General features: G+C 40.3%; 1 protein-coding gene across 1 annotated transcript; it reads left to right on the forward strand.

Annotated features, from left to right (window-relative positions):
• Positions 1 to 14,343: 14,343 nt before the first annotated feature.
• On the forward strand, positions 14,344 to 15,240 carry LOC142837414 (vomeronasal type-1 receptor 4-like). Its single transcript, XM_075952475.1, has one exon. It carries the CDS (start codon positions 14,344 to 14,346, stop codon positions 15,238 to 15,240), a length of 897 nt encoding a protein of 298 aa, XP_075808590.1.
• The last annotated feature ends 2,908 nt before the right edge of the window (positions 15,241 to 18,148 follow it).

Genomic DNA, 18,148 nt, shown 5'->3' on the forward strand with positions numbered 1-18,148 from the left:
GCAGAGACGTTGGCCTAAGAGCCTTTTAATGGCATTGGCGAATTGCATTCTGGGCAACGTAGTTTCCAGAGGATCCAGGCTTGTACTATTGATAACCAAGAGAACTCTAGCCAAAGTAACTCTCCAACCTCATAAGTGTAAGAAACAGGAAGTGTCTTTCCTCCCTTCTTCTCTCTTTTCTTCCCTACCTCTCTCTCTCTTCCTCCCTCCCTCCTCCTTCCCTCTGTCCCTCCCTCTCTTTTTTCCTCCCTGCCTTTCTTCCTCTACCCATTTCTCCCCCCTTATATCCATTCTTTCCTTCCTTACTTTCTCATTTAAATTAAATTTTTTATGTAAAATTTTATATATTTACGGAGTTCAGTGTGATATTTTAGCACACGTAAACACTTGAATGAGTCAGAATTTCTATTGTTGCGATAAAACACGATGACCAAAATAAATAAATAAAATAATAGAAATCAACCTTGGGAGGAAAACATTTATTGAATTTTACACTTTCATGTAAATCCAACACTGAAAGTAGTGATAGCAGGAACTCAAGTCTGACAGGAACCTGGAGGCAGGAAATGGAGCAGGTGCCATCGAGGAGTGCTGTTTACTGCCTTGATCCCTATGACTTGCTCAACTTGCTTTCTTACTGCTTCCAGGACCACATATACAGGAATGACACTGCCCACAGGTAGCTGGGTCCTCCATCACCAATAGTTAGTCAAGAGAATGTGCCATAGCCTGTCTACAGGCCAGTCTTATGCTTTGGAACAAACTTTGTACATTGTTTGTATGGCTCTCATTCTTAATAAAAACGTTAATTGGCTGATGGCTAGGCATGGTTTTCAGAGCAGAGAGAATGCTGGGAATAAGAAGAGTGGAGTCAGAGGAGTCACCAGCCATACAGGAAGAAAGCAGGATATACAGAAGAGGTTAAAGCCATGAGCCTTGGTCAGAACATAGATTGATAGAAATGAATTAATTTAGGTTGTAAGACCTACTTAGTAATAAGCCTGAGCTATCGGCTGAGCATTTCCAGTTAGTAAGTCTCTGAGTGCCTATTTCAGAAGCAACTGGTAGAATAGAGATGATCAAGGTCCCAACGAAAAACTCTGTCTACACTGATATTTTTTAAATGAGGTTATGTCTTCCCAAATGATTCTAGATTCTGTCAAATTGACATGAAACTAGCCAGTACAACACCAATTTAAAGAAATCAGAGTAATTAGTCTTTCCATTTCTTTATTATTTTATTTATCCATTTACTTTAGAGGCTAGGTTTCACTTATTGCAACCTGGACTCATACTTTCTATGTGACTGAGGATGACATTGATCCTCTTGCCAATATATCGAGAGTGATGAGTCTTTATGCCCAGTGGGATTGAACTCTAGGCTTTGAGCATAGTAGGAAAATACTCTACCAACTGAGCCACATGCTCAGCCCTCATTTATTTAGTTTTCATAGAGAATTCTTTGTAATTTAGCCATAATATCCTTTTGTCTCCAGTCACTTTCTTTTTCCTGCTAGTCTCCTTTCTTCACTCTCCTTCTGCTTTTGTGTATACAAGTATTTACATATACATAAAATGATAGCTGTTTACATTAATAACTGCCTTAGACATTTGTTTCTCATGACTTTCTTCTTTGAACAGGCTTGCACAACTATAGAAGTACTCATGGCTTTAATGGACATGAATTGAAGGTTTGTCTGTAGCCTTACTGAAACTGGTTCCATTCTTTAATTTTGGCAGTACTTTCTGTACCGAGGTAGACTCTTTGCTGTTGAGCGCTAAAACTCTTAAATGTCATTTTGTCCCCGAGTTGGCTTCATCTGCACAGATCTGTGTGCATCTGTTTCATGTTCATCTGCCTCAGATGGACATATTTTTTCACAGAGCTTTCCACACATGGTAAATTCCTCACACAAATGAGAGAAATGTAGCTTTTCCTAACTGTTGGCTGGGGTTCCATCAGGCTATCACTTCAGTGGGTTCCATATGAGACACTGGTATAAAAGCCCAAGTTCTATAGCAGCTGTAATCACTGCATGGAGGCAAAGGGATCTCAAAATTCAAGGTCTTCCTCAGTGGCATAGCAAGTTTGAGTCCTGCCTGGGATAAGTGAATCCTAGTTTCCTAAGTAGATAGATAGATAGATAGATAGATAGATAGATAGATAGATAGTTAGATAGATAGATAGATAGATAGATAGATAGATAGATAGATAGATAATAAATATAAAGAAATGGGGAGCCTAATTATTCTGATTTCTTAAAATAAGTACAGTATTGTACTAGCTACTTCCTTGACAGTTTGACACAAAATAGAGTCATTTGGGAAGAGGGAACATCAATTGCAAAAATACCTGCATAATATTTGCTGCATAAGACCTTGGGAGTAGAAGGCACACACAGTCACTCCTCAAGATAGGATGGAAATGTCACCATGAGCAGTGTGGTGGATTATCCTTTGAGACACAGTCACCATCTGGGAGAGAACAAAATTACTACTCTTAAGCCCTAATGGTCATCAGTCCCTTCTGGAGTCAAGGACTCTTGCTCAGGAAATCCTCAAAACTCCTGCCTATAAGAATATGGATAGATAAATATCCTGAAGGTCACTCTGGAGTTATGGAGACTGCCTACTAACAGTCAATTGCCTGGAATCCCTTTGTTCTACTAAATAGGAATCATGGGTAGACAGAGGGAGTTTGAAAGCACTAGTCTTCGGCAACATTTAAATATTCATTTTCCTTTAATTTTTATTTACCTGTTTATCAAAAGACCTGGATTGCATGAAGGAGTAAGTGTGAGCCAACATACTTCAGATATCTCATGGCAAGCATCAGAGAAATGCCACTTAGAGGAATTGAGGCAATTTGTTTGTGATGTGGAAGCTACCAAGGACATGTCATGCTATGGGAAGCCCTTCTGGTCACTCAGTTAAAACAGAAGAGAACTTTTTTTCCAGCCTCATCTTGGACATAGATCAATCCAAAGGCTCCTAATTTCTGAGGGACTCCTCTGGGTAACACTACAAAGGAATTGGCTAAAGCCATCTAGTTGAGAACTAGGTCTGTGAGTCTCACATTTTGTTCAGTAGGCAAAGTGAAGTTATGCAGGCCAAGGACACAGAAGTTTTCTGGGATTTCCACTCCCATCTCTGTATGAAAGATAATTCTTGTATCCTACTTGGAAAGACTCATCACTTCAGTATGCTTGATGTAATGGTTTTGATTTTTGCTTAAAAAATAGTTGGATAAACATAAAAGATTGCTGTTAACCTCAAGTATTCCTAAGTATGTATCAAGTCTGAGGCTTTGACATATTGGGGCATATTTGTATTAATAAAGTTAATTATATTAAAAAAAACATCCCTTCCTCTTTCCATTCATTCTCATTCCTCTCCTTCCTGCTTAACTGTGTACCTCGCTTTGCTACTTCCATACAAGGACACTCTTATGATATGAATCGACTCTCTTTCTCTAGAGTCTATAGGTATAATAAACTTGCACTTCTCCTGGTATTCCCTAGATTCATGGCTTTCTAGTAAAAATAAATAAATAAATTATATATGGATTTTAGACTTTGAAAAACAGAAGAACATTTAGGACTAGTTAGATGGCTCAGCACGTGAAGATGATTCCTACCAAATCTTACAACCTGGCTTAAATCCTGGAGCCCACCTGAAGGAAACAGAGAACCATCTTCTGTAAGTTTTCTTCTGACCACCACATGTGTCTGAACACACACTCACACACAGACAAACTCTCCCCTCCCCAACAAACATACACACCTAACTAGATACGTGTGACCAAAATGCAAGAAACCATTCAGCATACTAAATACATAAATTCTGTGTTCTCTTTTATAAGCATATATTACAGCTTTACCATGTAATTGAAAATTAAGTAATTTAAATCCTTCATAAAAACTACAATTGCAATAATTGAAAATCAAGGGGAAGCTATATGTGCACATCTAGAAGAGTCACTGTTTGTGGCAGACTAAGTACTTGGTGAAGATAACAGAACTAGAGGTGGCTAAAGGAGAACATTTTTTTAAAAATTTATATTATGCTTTTCCTTCATACATGAATGCATTGTATTTTGTTCAAATGCATCCTTTACTCTCTGCCTCCCTTGAATTCTCCCTACCATCTTTATACCCTCCTCCTTCTCTACGTAAGTGCACATAACCTATTAAATTCAGTTAGCATTATACACATGCTCATGGCTGTAGAATTGCCAGAAATACCAGAGGCAACCTATTCGGAACCCCACATCTGAAGAAAGTTCACTTTGTCTTCCCCAGTAAATTGTCTGTAGCTTCTCAGCTGGAAGTGGGCCTTGCAACCTCCTTACTGTCCATGCTGAACCAGTAACTAGATAGATCTTTTGTCAGCAAACACTGCTGTTGAGATGTCAGGAATGTAACTGCTTGTGTATCCAGACGATATTGTTTCCGAGTATTATTCTTTGATCTCTGGCTTTTACAACCTTTGCACCCCATCTTCCACGAAGTTCCCTCAGCTTGAAGGGAGAAGGTGTGATATATATCAGAATTCCACAGTGAGTCACTCTCTGCATTTGGATTATCTGTGTTCCTCATGTTAAATTCTATCAACTTCAAAAATAAGCGTCCATGGATGAGAGGTGTGAACTGGACAGGACAAAGATAAGATTATAAGGATAAGTATTTCAAAGGCAGTTGGCGTCTGTGTACATTTAGAAAAATGTTGGCAGTGGGAGAACATGATCTTTTTTTCCTATCTGTGGACACTGATACACATATCTCATAAGAGAGGAGATAAGATGAAATCTAGAAGTAAAACAGGCAGGCATCAGTTAAAACAGAACCAGTAAGTGAATATGATGTGCTGGAGAAGAGTTCTTTTTTTTAATTTTTTTGTTTATTTCGTTTTTAGTTGTTGGAAAAAAAATTTCCACCTCCTCCCCATTTCCCATTCCCCTCCCCCTCCTCCCACACATCACCCCCTCCCCCTACTCCCCATCCCCTCTCCCCCTCTCCCCCTCCATTCCCCCTTCCTCTCGAGAATGAAGAGCAGTCCAGATTCCCTGCCCTGCGGGAAGTCCAAGGTCCTCCCGCTTCTATCCAGGTCCAGGAAGGTGAGCATCCAAACAGGCTAGGCTCCCACACAGCCAGTTCATGTATTAGGATCGAAACCTAGTGCCATTGTCCTTGGCTTCTCATCAGCCTTCATTGTCTGCCATGTTTAGAGAGTTCGGTTTTATCCCATGCTTATTCAGTCCCAGTCCCGCTGGCCTTGGCGAGCTCCCAATAGATCAGTTCCACTGTCACAGTGGGTGGGTGCACCCCTCGTGGTCCTGACTTCCTTGCTCATGTTCTCCCTTCTTCTGCTCAGAGACCCAAATTGGAAAAGAGTTCTTTTTTTTTTATTTTTTATACTTTTTTTTTATTGATAAAAGGAGAATAAAGAAAAGCAAGAAAAAAAAAACAAATTTCCACCTCCTCCCAGCCTCCCATTTCCCTCCCCCTCCTCCCATTCTTCTCCCCCTCCTCCCACCCCTCTCCCCTTCCCCCCACTTTTCTCCCCCTCCCTCTCCAATTCAAAGAGCAGTCAGGGTTCCCTGCCCTGTGGTAAGTCCTAGGTCCTCCCCCCTCCGTCCATATCTAGGAAGGTGAACATCCAAACTGGCTAGGCTCCCACCAAGCCAGCACATTGCGTTGGATCAAAACCGCATGCCATTGTCCTTGGCGTCTCATCAGCCCTCATTGTTCGTCATGTTCGGAGAGTCCAGTTTTATCCCAAGCTTTTTTGGTAACAGTCCAGCTGGCCTTGGTGAGCTCCCAGTAGATCAGCTCCATTGTCTCAGTGGGTGGGTGCACCCCTCGTGGTCCCGGCTTCTTTGCTCATGTTCTCCCTCCTTCTGCTCCTCCTTGGGACCTTGGGAGCTCTATCCAGTGTTCCAGTGTGGGTCTCTGTCTCTATCTCCATCCATCGCCAGATGAAAGTTCTAGGATGATATGCATGATATTCGTCAGTATTGCTCTAGGAACCCAAGGAAAAACATATAGTTATCCTCTTGGATAAGGGAAGTAGACAAAATTTCCGGGGAGAAAAGTGGGAGGTTGGGGGTGGGGTGGGATCGGGGTAAGGGGAGATGGGGAGAGAAAAGGTAGAAGGAAAGGAGGGGGGACTTGGGGAAACAGGAGGATCGGGATAAAGGAAGGTTGGATAGGGGAGCACGGAACCCCATTTCTTAGTTAAAGGACCCACTTTAGGATGGGCAGGAGACTTGACCCTAGAGGGGATCCCAGGTGCCCAAGCTGAGGCCCCCAGTTAGTTCCTTGGGCAGCTGAGGATAGGGAACCTGAAATGGAAAAGAGTTCTTATGTAAAGCAGCAATTCTACCTCCTTTGCTGGGGAAGGGGATTGAGAAAGTGAGGGGATCCCGACAGGTATCATGCAGGAAACAAAGCTATAAGAAGAGATAAGAATTAAAACATAATGCAAATTGACTTTTCCTTTTTTTAATTGATTTTTATTGAGCTCTACATTTTTCTCTTTTCCTCTCCCTGCCTCTGTCCTCCCCTTTCACCCTCTCCCAAGGTCTCCATGCTCCCAATTTACTCAGGAGATCTTGTCTTTTTCTACTTCCCATGTAGATTAGATGTATGCATGTCTCTCTTAGGGTCCTCATTGTTGTCTAGGATCAGACTTCAGGGAGTCTAATGCCTTACAGTTCATTGCCAGCATATTCAAAACACAGTACAATTTGGAAAATGGTTTCCAGGCCACAAATAAATCTTATTGTAGATGGACAATAAAGCTTAAGGTATGACTACATAGAAATTCTTCCACAAAAAATTATGGCTATCAGAGTGGTTTCTATAGCTAAAAACCTAGAATCTAGTGTAGTCTCAGATTTATGATGGCATAGGGGTTAGCAGGATGAAGTACATTGGACAGCTCCCCGAAAGATGGGCAATGGTCCAGGGAGGGACAAGTCTGGAATAATTAATTATTCTGGGGAATTGGGGTGAGGTTTGCCTCCACAGAGAGCCCAAAGGTCACCAAGTATAACAAAATCCACTCTCAGCTTTCTGGATGGAATGAAGGCATTTTGTTTGATCTCCTCCACCGAGGAGACACCCGTGTGTGATAAACATTCCTGGTTCTCTAAGTCCTTCTCTGTGAATACAAGAACATTTGTAACCTCAGAACTAGAATCGGAGACACTGCGCAGTCTAGCTACCCAGAGGAGACTCTCTGACCAGCTGAGCAGCCTGCAAATCATGTCAATACCACCAGGGTTGAAGCTCCTGTCAGTTCCCACCCATGTTTTGGGGCAGACTTTTCAATGAGGCAGCTGCTCTTTTAAGTATCCCTTCACCCTCAACCCCCTAAGCAACCCCAACTAAAATTTATTGGCTTATTCAAATGGGCTTTGGGAGAATTGTTGCTTTGGTTTGTCATGAGTTCCCGTTCTGGGGTGAAACATAACATATTATATCTACCTGGGAAGAGTCTCACACAATGTTCAAAATGAAGACTGATACTGGTTTTTAGATTCTTCCAGAAGTGAATGCTCTCACTCTTCTATTGATGGCAGGATATTGATAGATCATAGGTATTGATGCTTGTCAGGACAGCAGGCACAGAATGACAGAACAGGATCAAATGTGTGTGAACAAATGACACTAAGATCCCAGGGACCTTCAGACATGGGAGCTAGACATCTAAGTTCTAGATAAATGTCTTGATCAGAAAATAGTCATAGTAAAAGTTGGACAATCCAACTTCTTCAGTCAGAGACACTGAAATGTGTAAAATTTATGAGAGTGAAGACCAAGCAGAGAGATAATGAAGCCCTAAAGAATGGAAAGATAACTTTGCTGGGTACTAGTTTGTGGTGAGAGACTTCCTGGTGGTGAAATGACATAAATGAGTCAATTCACCCTAGAAAGAGAACCCATGACAGATAAACGTAGCCGTCACGCCAAAGTCCAAGCTGGTAAACTAGTAAACTTTTATTGATCTTCTTTACAGGAGTATGGCTGCAGGGTTTCTTACAGGAATGGTCATCACTCAAATGAATCTGCCTCACAGAGAAGTCTATTCTCACACAGGTGTGATGGCTCAAGGAATCTGCATACTTGCATCTCTGCATGACTTTGGAGCAACTCAACACTTCCCGAGAATCTCTTTAGGCAGTTCAACAGATCAGAATTTCCTCTAGGAGTTTTTTTAAAAAAACTTCTATAACCTGTGGAGAGTCCCTCCTGTGTCTTTTTTGTTTGAGTTGTTCTATATTTCTGAAATGTTTATACTTCCACTGTCTCTAGTGGCCTTCTCACTGGAGGGAATGGTTTAAAGAGAAGAAATTGCTCTACAACACAGTTGTGCTCAGGGGCAATCTTCTCACTAAGTATAGGGGTATGCTTATATCATTCCAAGTAACACACACACGTGCGCATACACATGCACACACGCATAAGCACTCATGTAACACACCCTTTGTTTTTACTGTTTTCAATGATCTAATAATTGTGTAGACTAGTATATTTATGAAAGTATAAAATCATAACAAATAACAGAATTTACAGTCAGTATACTCAGTAACAGTGCAGTTTGTGTGTGGGTGTGGAGGAGGCAGCTCAGTGTTGTGGAGCCCACACTTCCTGGGCCAAACACAAGGAAGTGATATTATGTTTGCCAAATACACATTGTACAAATGATCGACAACAATGAATTCAGAATTAGAACACTACTAAAAATTGCAGAAGTAAATGGGAACAACAATTAAAATTCTGAAAACACGTTAAAGGAACATGCAGTGGGCAAGAAGACATTGAGGTTTATTAAGAGAAAAAAATTGAAAATTTACTTATAGAGCACCAGCAGTCTTTTAAAATTACATCAAAACCAGGCATGGTGGCAAAACCTTTTAATCCCAGTACTTGGGAGATGGAGGTATGATCTCTGAGTTTGAAACCCATATGTTCTACAGATCGAGTTCCAGGACAGCCTGGACTGCATAAATAAACTTTGCCTCGAAAGACTGATATGTATATTAATCTCACTCCCTGTGTATGTGCTATCATAGTTGTGTGCATGTGTGGGCACTTTATGTATGAATATGTGCACTATGTATACTACATATATTATGTATGTGATAACTAGTATGTACATATATGATTCCTTCACTAACTGGGTTGACAAAGTATTAAAGATGAAAAAAATGGGGAGAGATGGCAGAATTATGACTCTGAATAGGTAGGATTATTTACTGAACAGAGATCTGTGATATACTTACCATCTGCCTTCCAAGGGAGAGAGAAAGATAATGAAATTAACTGATAGTTCCAGCTCGTGGTGCCAACTGAACAGTTATTTCATGATTGATTAACATTAAATTTTGTTCAGTTCATTGCCCAGACTGATGGTATTGACCCTACAGTCAGTGCTGGTCAAGGTCTTTATTAATGTCAAGAATAGATACTGCTGGGTACCATGCACTAATGACGTCATGTCTTATCCAGATCCATGGTCTAATAAGTGCATATTTGTGTGTTTATGTTGTGTGTGTGTGTAGGTTCCCCAGTTCAAATGCATGTGGAGGCTATAGGTTGAAGTTTAGAGTTTTTCTTTATTTTTCTCCATCATGGTATTGAAGATAGAGAATCCAGTGAACCTAGAGATCAACATTTAACATAGATTGACTAGCCAGTGAGATCCTAAAGTCCACCAATTTCTGACTACCTGGTGTTATAGGCTCATATTGCACACAAATCTTCTAATGAAGATGCTGGGGATTCCAACTGTGGTGCCCATGGTTACTCTAGAAGTACTTTACCAACTGAGCCATTTCCTCTGTCCACAATCTACAAGGTACCTGGAAAAAATATCAGTTAAATTTTGAGGTAAATGACTACAAGAAGTCAGGGTCACACTCACAGTATCACCCTCTGCCATTATGTATGCAGAGAACTGGGGCGCCTTTTAGTTCCTGCTACTCTTAAGAATGCAACAACAAAATGTCAGGCTTGAAGAACAAAATATGCCAGAACCAGATTTAATGAATTAGGACATCAACCTTAAGCTTTTCTTACGAGACAAGGCACTGTTATGGCTGATACTGTTGAGTACTCTTTTACTTAACCACTGTCAGCATGCTTATTACACATAAAGTTTTGTGATGTGTGTTCTTTATTTTATTTGATATGTATGAATGTTTTACTTATGTATAAGCATATATGTATAGAAATACTCATACATTTCTAATATGATATATATTTGTGCCTCATAGGCACATGGAACTCACACACACACACACACAAACACACACATTAGTTCCATGCTTGTGCCTATGAGAATCAGAAGACGACATCGGAGTCCCTGGAATTGGAGTTACAGACCATTCATTATGAGATATGATGTGGGTGCTGGGAATTGAACCTGGGTGACATGGAACATTTTGCCTTAATATGTATGTGTGTGCCAAGTGCAAGCCTGGTGCTCATGGAGGTCTGAAGAAGCCAACTAATTCCTTGTAATTTGGATAATGTATGATTTTGAGCCACCATGTGGGCGCTGTTACCAAACCTTGGTCTCCTGCAAGAGCACCAAGTGCTTTTAATTGCTGAGCCATTTCTCCAGCTCCATGATGTATCTAATTTTTAACAGCACAGTCCCTTCAATCTCCACTTCTTTGGTATTAGTGAATGCTATAAGTTGGTTGTCAATTTTGAGATAATATTAAAAGAAAATTATTAAACATATTAAATCCATAGAGATGTACTGAGCAAAGAAATATTTATTAGTTGTTGAGTTCCCAGAACTAGTGGTGATTCATGGAAGACGACTGTTTGTCAATAGGACGAAAGCATTTACAAACAGACACTGGGAAGCAATGAAAATAAGGGGCTCAGAGATAGCTGCTTGTTGTGTCCCAGCAGGAAGTTTCTGTATATAAGGATCTGTGAACTACTTTTGTGATGGAGGAAGGTCATTGGTTAGTTATAATAAAGAAACTGCTTGGCACTCATAGGTTAAAACATAGGTGGAAAGAGTAAACAGAACAGAATGCTTGGAGGAAGAGGAAGTGAGCTCAGAAATCATGAAGCTCCTCTTAGAGCCAGATGTGATGAAGCAAGCCGCCAGGTCAGACATGCTGAATCTTTCCCAGTAAAACCAGTGCTACACAGTTTATAAGAGATGGGTTGATCGGGATATCAGAATAGCCAGTAAGGGCTAGAGCTAATGGGCCAAGCAGTGTATAAAAGAATAGTTTGTGTGTTGTTATTTCAGGGCATAAGCTAGTCAGGCGACCAGGAGATGGGGCGGCAGGAACACACCCTGCAGCTCTTACAACACTTTTGGCTTCCCTTGAGTGACTAAAACTCTATTTCAGTGATTGGTTGCAACTCAGCTGTTTGTTACAAGTACAAATCCCTAAGTGGGGTCATAAGCTTATGTTGTACAAAAGTTGGACCTCACCTCTACAGGCCAGCTCTCAAGTACATGAGCTCAATCCAATTTTATCAAAAAAATGCCATTTACTTATATCAAGGTTGAAAACTGAGCCATCTGCTTGTGGAATGCAGAGAAGCCAGAAATACTCACGATGTCAAAGGAATGGCTACACTGTGCCGGATTGAGGGGGGCAGACATACAAGTGAAGACGGCCTGCTAAATACGAGCAAAGTGACCTGTGGGGCTTTAGAACTTTGTTTATTTATTTCTTAGTTTGCTATTGAATTTTAACATTCCCTATGTAGTCCCAAATGCTACAAATTGTGTCAGAAAAGAAGAAAAATATCAAAATATAGCTAAGGAAACATCCTTATCCTGTTTATCGAGGTTTCAGAAGGGTAGCTTGGCTTCCCGTTCTAAAAGTTTTATGTCACAGTTCTGTATTACATGTGTTCTTGTCATTTCCATTCTGTAAGTTTGGGGAAGACTTACTTCAGGGAAATTAAAATTCCAGCTCCATCTTCCCTTCTCATCCTCAGTTCCTCAGTCCCTCCTCCTTAGAACCCATCCCACTGCTCCTGCAATCTGGACTCCCTCTGTGATCCAATGTCCCAGAAGAGGAGCATCCCCTCCAGATCTTCAGCATGTCCCTCTGCTATTCATTTCACAGTGAAAATGTTCCTGATGGTTCTGATGAGAAGAAGTATTTTTCAGCGATGAAGTCAACTCCCTCAGCAGAGAGTGTTATGGTTCCTCTTGTGGCATCCTCTTGACCTCAAGAGAGATGAGGTGTCAGCATATGAACATGTCACTGTGTGCCTGTGACTATATGGAGAGAAGCTATCTGTCCCTCTGACTATTGAGGTCCTATCCAGCATCTGCCATCATAGAGGCATCTACTTTCACAGGTGAGACTTGATTTGTTTCCTCAGGCTTGCAGAAGCCAGACAATCTGCTCCCAGCTGTGTGGATGCAGCTCTTTGAGCGTGTCTCTCTTTTTCAGGGGCGGAAAGATGCATAGAATGAATGCTGACAGAGCTGTGGATCCTCAGAGCCCTGAGGACTCCATGGGTAAAGGAAATCTTCTTGAGTGAGTCCTGTGTGCCTAGTCTCATTGCTGAAAAAAAAAAGAAACCTTTGGCAAGGAGGATTTCTGTAGGAACCCGAGTCACAAGAGGCAGGTGGAGTGTCTTTGCATCTAAAATGCTTTATCACAGTATTCAAGGGATACAGAAAGAAAACCTTCCATCAACACACATAGGTTTTATTTGAACAAATATTAGGTGTGCTCAGTGAAATGTAATGCCTGGCATAAACTCAAGATTATAAATTTTTCTGGATAGCAGAATTTACAGATGCACGAACACTTGCTTCCCTTGCAAGCTGCCTATTGACTCAGGGTCACAGAAGCAGGTGGCAGTTTTCTTTTGGAAATACTGGTGCCAAGATGCACACTGAAAGAAGGCTATTTTACCTTCTTAGAGGGCAAGAGCAGTAATAGTGATTTCATGTTGTATTTATGTGTATAAGAGTGGACAAAATTTAATACATGTGATTCAAATTTCAATCCATTCTCATGAAGCTTCTTTGACTTTCATATTTTAGCATCACTTTGTGAGAGTTAAATATTTATGTATCTACTGCTGTGGTTTCTACTTTGCAGGACTGTTATTGAACTCTAGATTCTCGTATGAATCAATGTACATATATATTACTTACATTTTCCTATCTTGAAATTATTATGCACTGTTTGTATAGGTATGCATAAAATTTCACTTTCCATATGTTTAGACCGCTATGATAGACTAGGAACTATATTATTGGTGTTAATAATATTGTAATTTAGTAAATGGGGAAAGTTCTCATTCTAATATTGAATCAACTTTTACAATTATTAAGTTGAACATTTGTATAAGATTGATCTGTTTCATATGTGATTGTCATTGTTACCTTGTGATATTTCCATTTGATACATGATATTTTCCAATAGTATATTTTAGGAATTAATGGCATATCAAAAATATACAGGAGTTTGTAAACTAGAGCCAAGAATGGCAGTGTGAATGACATAGAAAACAATTTTGCTCCATACAACCTAAAGGAAATATTTTCATTCTGAAGTGTAATTGAGTCTTGTATGACTGCCATTTTCCAGGGGTGGAACTTAAGGAATCTGCAGTGCCACAAAACTCATCCTATGAGAGACTGCCTCATCCTTAGAATCCCCAACCCAAGATTCTGTTAGCTGGAAAAAAACACTTCATTTGTGTAGCTGTGTGAAACGTGGGGACAACCAGCAAGTACAGTACTAAACTTGTCTTTCAAAACCGTCCTGTGTCTAGTATCTGGAAGAAAAAAATATGGGAATTCTTTAAGGCTTGGAATACTTTGAAAACGTCATTTCTTTTGCAACGTGCTTTGGTGTGTTACCTGTATGTATTTCTCTGTGGGAATGAGAACTATACACAGTTGTGAGATGCCATGTGGGTTCTGAGAATCTGACCCAGGTCCTCTGGAAGAGCAGCCAGTGCCCTCCACTGCTTCAGCCCTTAGAAACTTATTCAAATACACTTTTTGGGGCTCTCAAGAAGGCTCTCAGGACTAAGAAGGCACACTGCCTCTATAGAAAACTTAAATTTAGTCCCAGTACGCTTATGTGGAACCTCAGCACTGTCTATAACACTAACTGACTCCAAAGGCACCTTAACTGAAGTGACTATTTCCACACAAAGGCACAAGTGTAACCACAGAGTTATATTTTATCTCAGTATCTGAATTGACATTATTGATTATTGGTTAGCATGGATTTTGTTGTACACTGAAGAAAATAGACCTACATGTCTATCCTGAGTTCTCAGGACCAGATACTGAGTGACATTTTTATACAATGACAGAATGATATCAAGAGATCTGGCCATTGCGATCTTCTTCCTATCCCAGACGTCACTGGGCTTCCTGGGGAACTTAGCCTTGCTTTGCTGTATTATTGTCTCTTCCTTCAATGGGATCAGGAGAAGGCCCACAGACCTGATTGTCAAACACCTGACCTGTGCCAACATCTTGGTTCTTCTCTGCAAAGGAATCCCTCAGTCAATGGCTGTTTTTGGTCAGACATATCCTCTAGGTAACATTTCATGCAAACTGGTCTTTTATTTGTACAGAGTTGCTAGGGGCATATCCCTTGGTTCAACATCCCTGTTAAGTGTCTTTCAGGCCATGACCATCAGTCCCAGCAATTCCAAATGGGCACAGCTCAAGGTCAGAGCCCCCAGAATCATTGGTCCTTCCCTGGGCCTGTGCTGGGCCCTGTGTCTATTTGCAAATAGCTTAATTATTGTGAGACTGACTGATATGAAGGAGAAAGGAAATCGTACTGAATTAAGACAATTTTTGCACTGTTTAATAGTAAAAGTTAACAAACAAACTTCCACATTATATGCTATTCTATTAGCTTTCAATGATGTTATGTCTTTGGGACTCATGATGTGGGCCAGTGGCTCCATGGTGTTGATATTGTTCAAACATAAACAGAGGGTCCAGCATATCCACAGATCCCTGTCTAATAAATCACTTCATGAAACCAAAGCCACACAAAGAATACTTATCCTTTTGAGCAGCTTTGTGGTCTTTTATGTAGCCTCTGTCATCTTAATGATGTATTTTTCTGTTCAGGATGGAGGAGATACATGGGTGACCCATGTCAATGTGGCCATCAATGCTTGCTTCCCAGCACTCTGCCCCTTTCTCCTCATTGGACAATACGCCAGGAATTTTCATCCCTGCAGTACATGAGTATATCAACAACTATTTTTTCTTGTGTATCAGAGCACTCTAAAACATAGACTTTTATATACTATTTTACATTCAGTATGACCCCTTGTCATCAGATTGCTTCTGTAGTTATAATGTCTCCTAGCATTCTTTGGAACACAGGTTTTAATCTAATTGCTGTCAACTGTTTCAAGTTAGAGCACTGAAGTACTAGAGTAATTCAAGATTTGAGGTGTAAAGATTGTGAGTGCTGTGATGAATTATAAAGGTCTGATTATCATTCCATGATCTGTTGTATAGACATATTTAATCAACACTGATTTGTAGATAGACCATTGTTCTGAGGAAGAATGGAGCCCCAAACTAATTCAGAATAAATAAACACTTCTGTAAGATGCCCATGAGCGTGGTGAGATTAGGGCACCCTTGGAACTTGCTGGTGTCACACAGCACACAGATTTCAGGGTGTGACTAGGGACTGACTGTCTTTCTTGTGTACTGATGCTCAGTGACCAACTCAGTGAAAATGTCAGGTGAGATGTGTAAATGCTAGTTTTTATATTTATGTAAATATTCAGATATGAAATGATCAGAAATGGGGTAAATTATTTAAAAGCAGCTTATTGGATACAGCTAATTTGAAATATTTCTCATTTATTTTTATGTGTGTTTCTTTCAGGTATGAATGTTTACTATGAGCATTCTTGGTATGGTGCAGTTCAGATTATGTTGTGAAAAGCCTTGGGATTGGAGTGATGAACTACCCTGATTTGTCATGTAGGTTCTTAGAATGAAGTCAAGCTCCTCTGCAAGAGCAAGTATTATTCTGTACCATGGAGCCCTGCCCTCAATAGTTGACTTCTAAGCCACAAAATTCAGATAAATTATGACTGTCAAGAGGTATAGATTGAGGGAGTTTCCAACCAATGACTGTTCTAGCCTGAAACCCATTCCTGGAGAGCAAGCCCAGTCCTGATGATGCCTAGAGCACTAGGACCTTCAGGTGGAATGACCCGCAGACCTAGGATCGCACCAAATACAATTGGAGAAGAAGGTCGACAATATAATGATGCCTAATGATATGCTGCTGTATTCATAGACTGGTACCCAAAGCAGTTGTCGTCAGAGAGGATTCATTCAGGAACTGACCTACAGCCAAACATTAGGTGGACCTTGGAGAATCCTGCAGAAGAGGGAGAGAAAGAAATGTAGGACCCAGAGGGGTCAAGAACACCACAAGAAAACCTACAGCATTGACTAACATGGACTCATTGGGGTTCATGGAGACTGAATCAACAACCAAGGAACCTGTATGGGACTCACCAAGGCCCTCTGCATGTATGATGCAGTTGTGTAATTTGGTTCTCTTGTGGGACTCCCAACAGTGTGAGCAGGGAGTATCTCTAAGTCTTTTATTGGCTATTGGGACTGTACTCCTCATCTGAGTTGCCTTGCCCAGCCTTCAATACATGGGGAGGTGCTTAGTTTTACTGTGGATCCATATGCCATGTGTTATTGATATCTATGGGAGACCTGTCCTTTCATGAACAGAAATGGAGGGGGAGTAGATGGTGTGGTAGTGACAAAGTGGTGTCAAGAGGGAAGGGACTGAAAAGAGATGAGGGAATAGAAACTATGGACATGATGTAAAACAAATTAATATTTTCAAAAGGGGAAAAGGAAGTATAGATTCAAACTAACTAAAATTAAGATTGTTCCTCTGAAGGTGGGTTTCCCGTGTTATTTATAATAAAACAATAAACCAATATGAGCTAGAATTCTTCTATATTGAGGAATCTTGACCTATATAAGAATATCTAGGGAAGTGTGTGTTGCACCCATATTTGTTGGTTAATTATAAAGGACTTGTTATGAATTTATTTTTGTAGTCTTCTAGAATTCTCTGTGATCACAAATATATACCATTAAAGCATTTCCTCTACCATCCTTCATTTTATCTCTGTGTCATGCTGAAATATGAAAGTGTAGAGAATATCTTAGCAATTTGGGTATCCAACTTGGTTTGCCCTAAATTCACTTCTTCATGAAAAATATAGCTATCAGTGTTTGAGCCTACTAAGATCCACACCTGCAAAGAGTTTTATGTATATCTTCTATAAACAATTACATATGTTACTTCTCTTATAAATCATTAAACACTGATTTTTTATTGGTACATATTCTGGAACATAAACTGAGATCTATGGGGAGAAAGCTGCAGCTAGCTGTATTCCAGTGCTAGTGTTATAGAGGAAACTTCTATCGTAGTAAATATTTATAGGAATGAGGAAGCTTTAGCTTGGTTGTTAAGGGTGCAGACTGGTCTTATAGTTCCCAGCACCCATATTGCTCATCTCACAGCTGCCTGAAACTCGTGTAAAAAAACCTGTTCTATCATGTGTAGTATCCTAGTTATAGTTTGTATTGCTCTCAAGAGACACCATGATCATGGCAACTTTTATAAATAAAATTTCTATTGTGGTGGCTCATTTACTGTTTTAGAGGTTCAGTCCATTATTATCATGGTGGGGAGCATGGTAGTTGAAGTCAGAAGTGGTGCCAGGGGAAAAGCTGACAGTCCTACATATTGCACTGGTTAGTATCATGAGCACAGGAAACCTCACAGCGTAGCTTAAGTAACAAATGTCCTTTTCCAAGGCCATGCCCACTCCAACAAAGCCATACCTCCTAATTGCCACACTGTATGAGATTATAGGCGATCAATTACATTCAAACTACCACATATAGGTACCTTCAATCTTCTCAGAAACTCGTGGTAAAATATAAAATAGTGGAAATGGGTTCGTTTAAGATATAAGAGCTAGCTAGCAATATGCTTAAGCTATTGGCCAAGCAATATTTTAAATAATGTAGTGTCTGTGTGAGTATTTAGGATCTGAGCAGCGGCTGCGAACAAATGAACAGCCTT

Source organism: Microtus pennsylvanicus, chromosome 1 (assembly GCF_037038515.1).
Source record: "Microtus pennsylvanicus isolate mMicPen1 chromosome 1, mMicPen1.hap1, whole genome shotgun sequence".
Lineage (NCBI taxonomy): Eukaryota > Metazoa > Chordata > Mammalia > Rodentia > Cricetidae > Microtus > Microtus pennsylvanicus.

Bases quoted from the DNA above. Each gene is read 5' to 3' on its own strand.
- LOC142837414 (XM_075952475.1), top strand. From the start codon at position 14,344: ATGATATCAAGAGATCTGGCCATTGCGATCTTCTTCCTATCCCAGACG.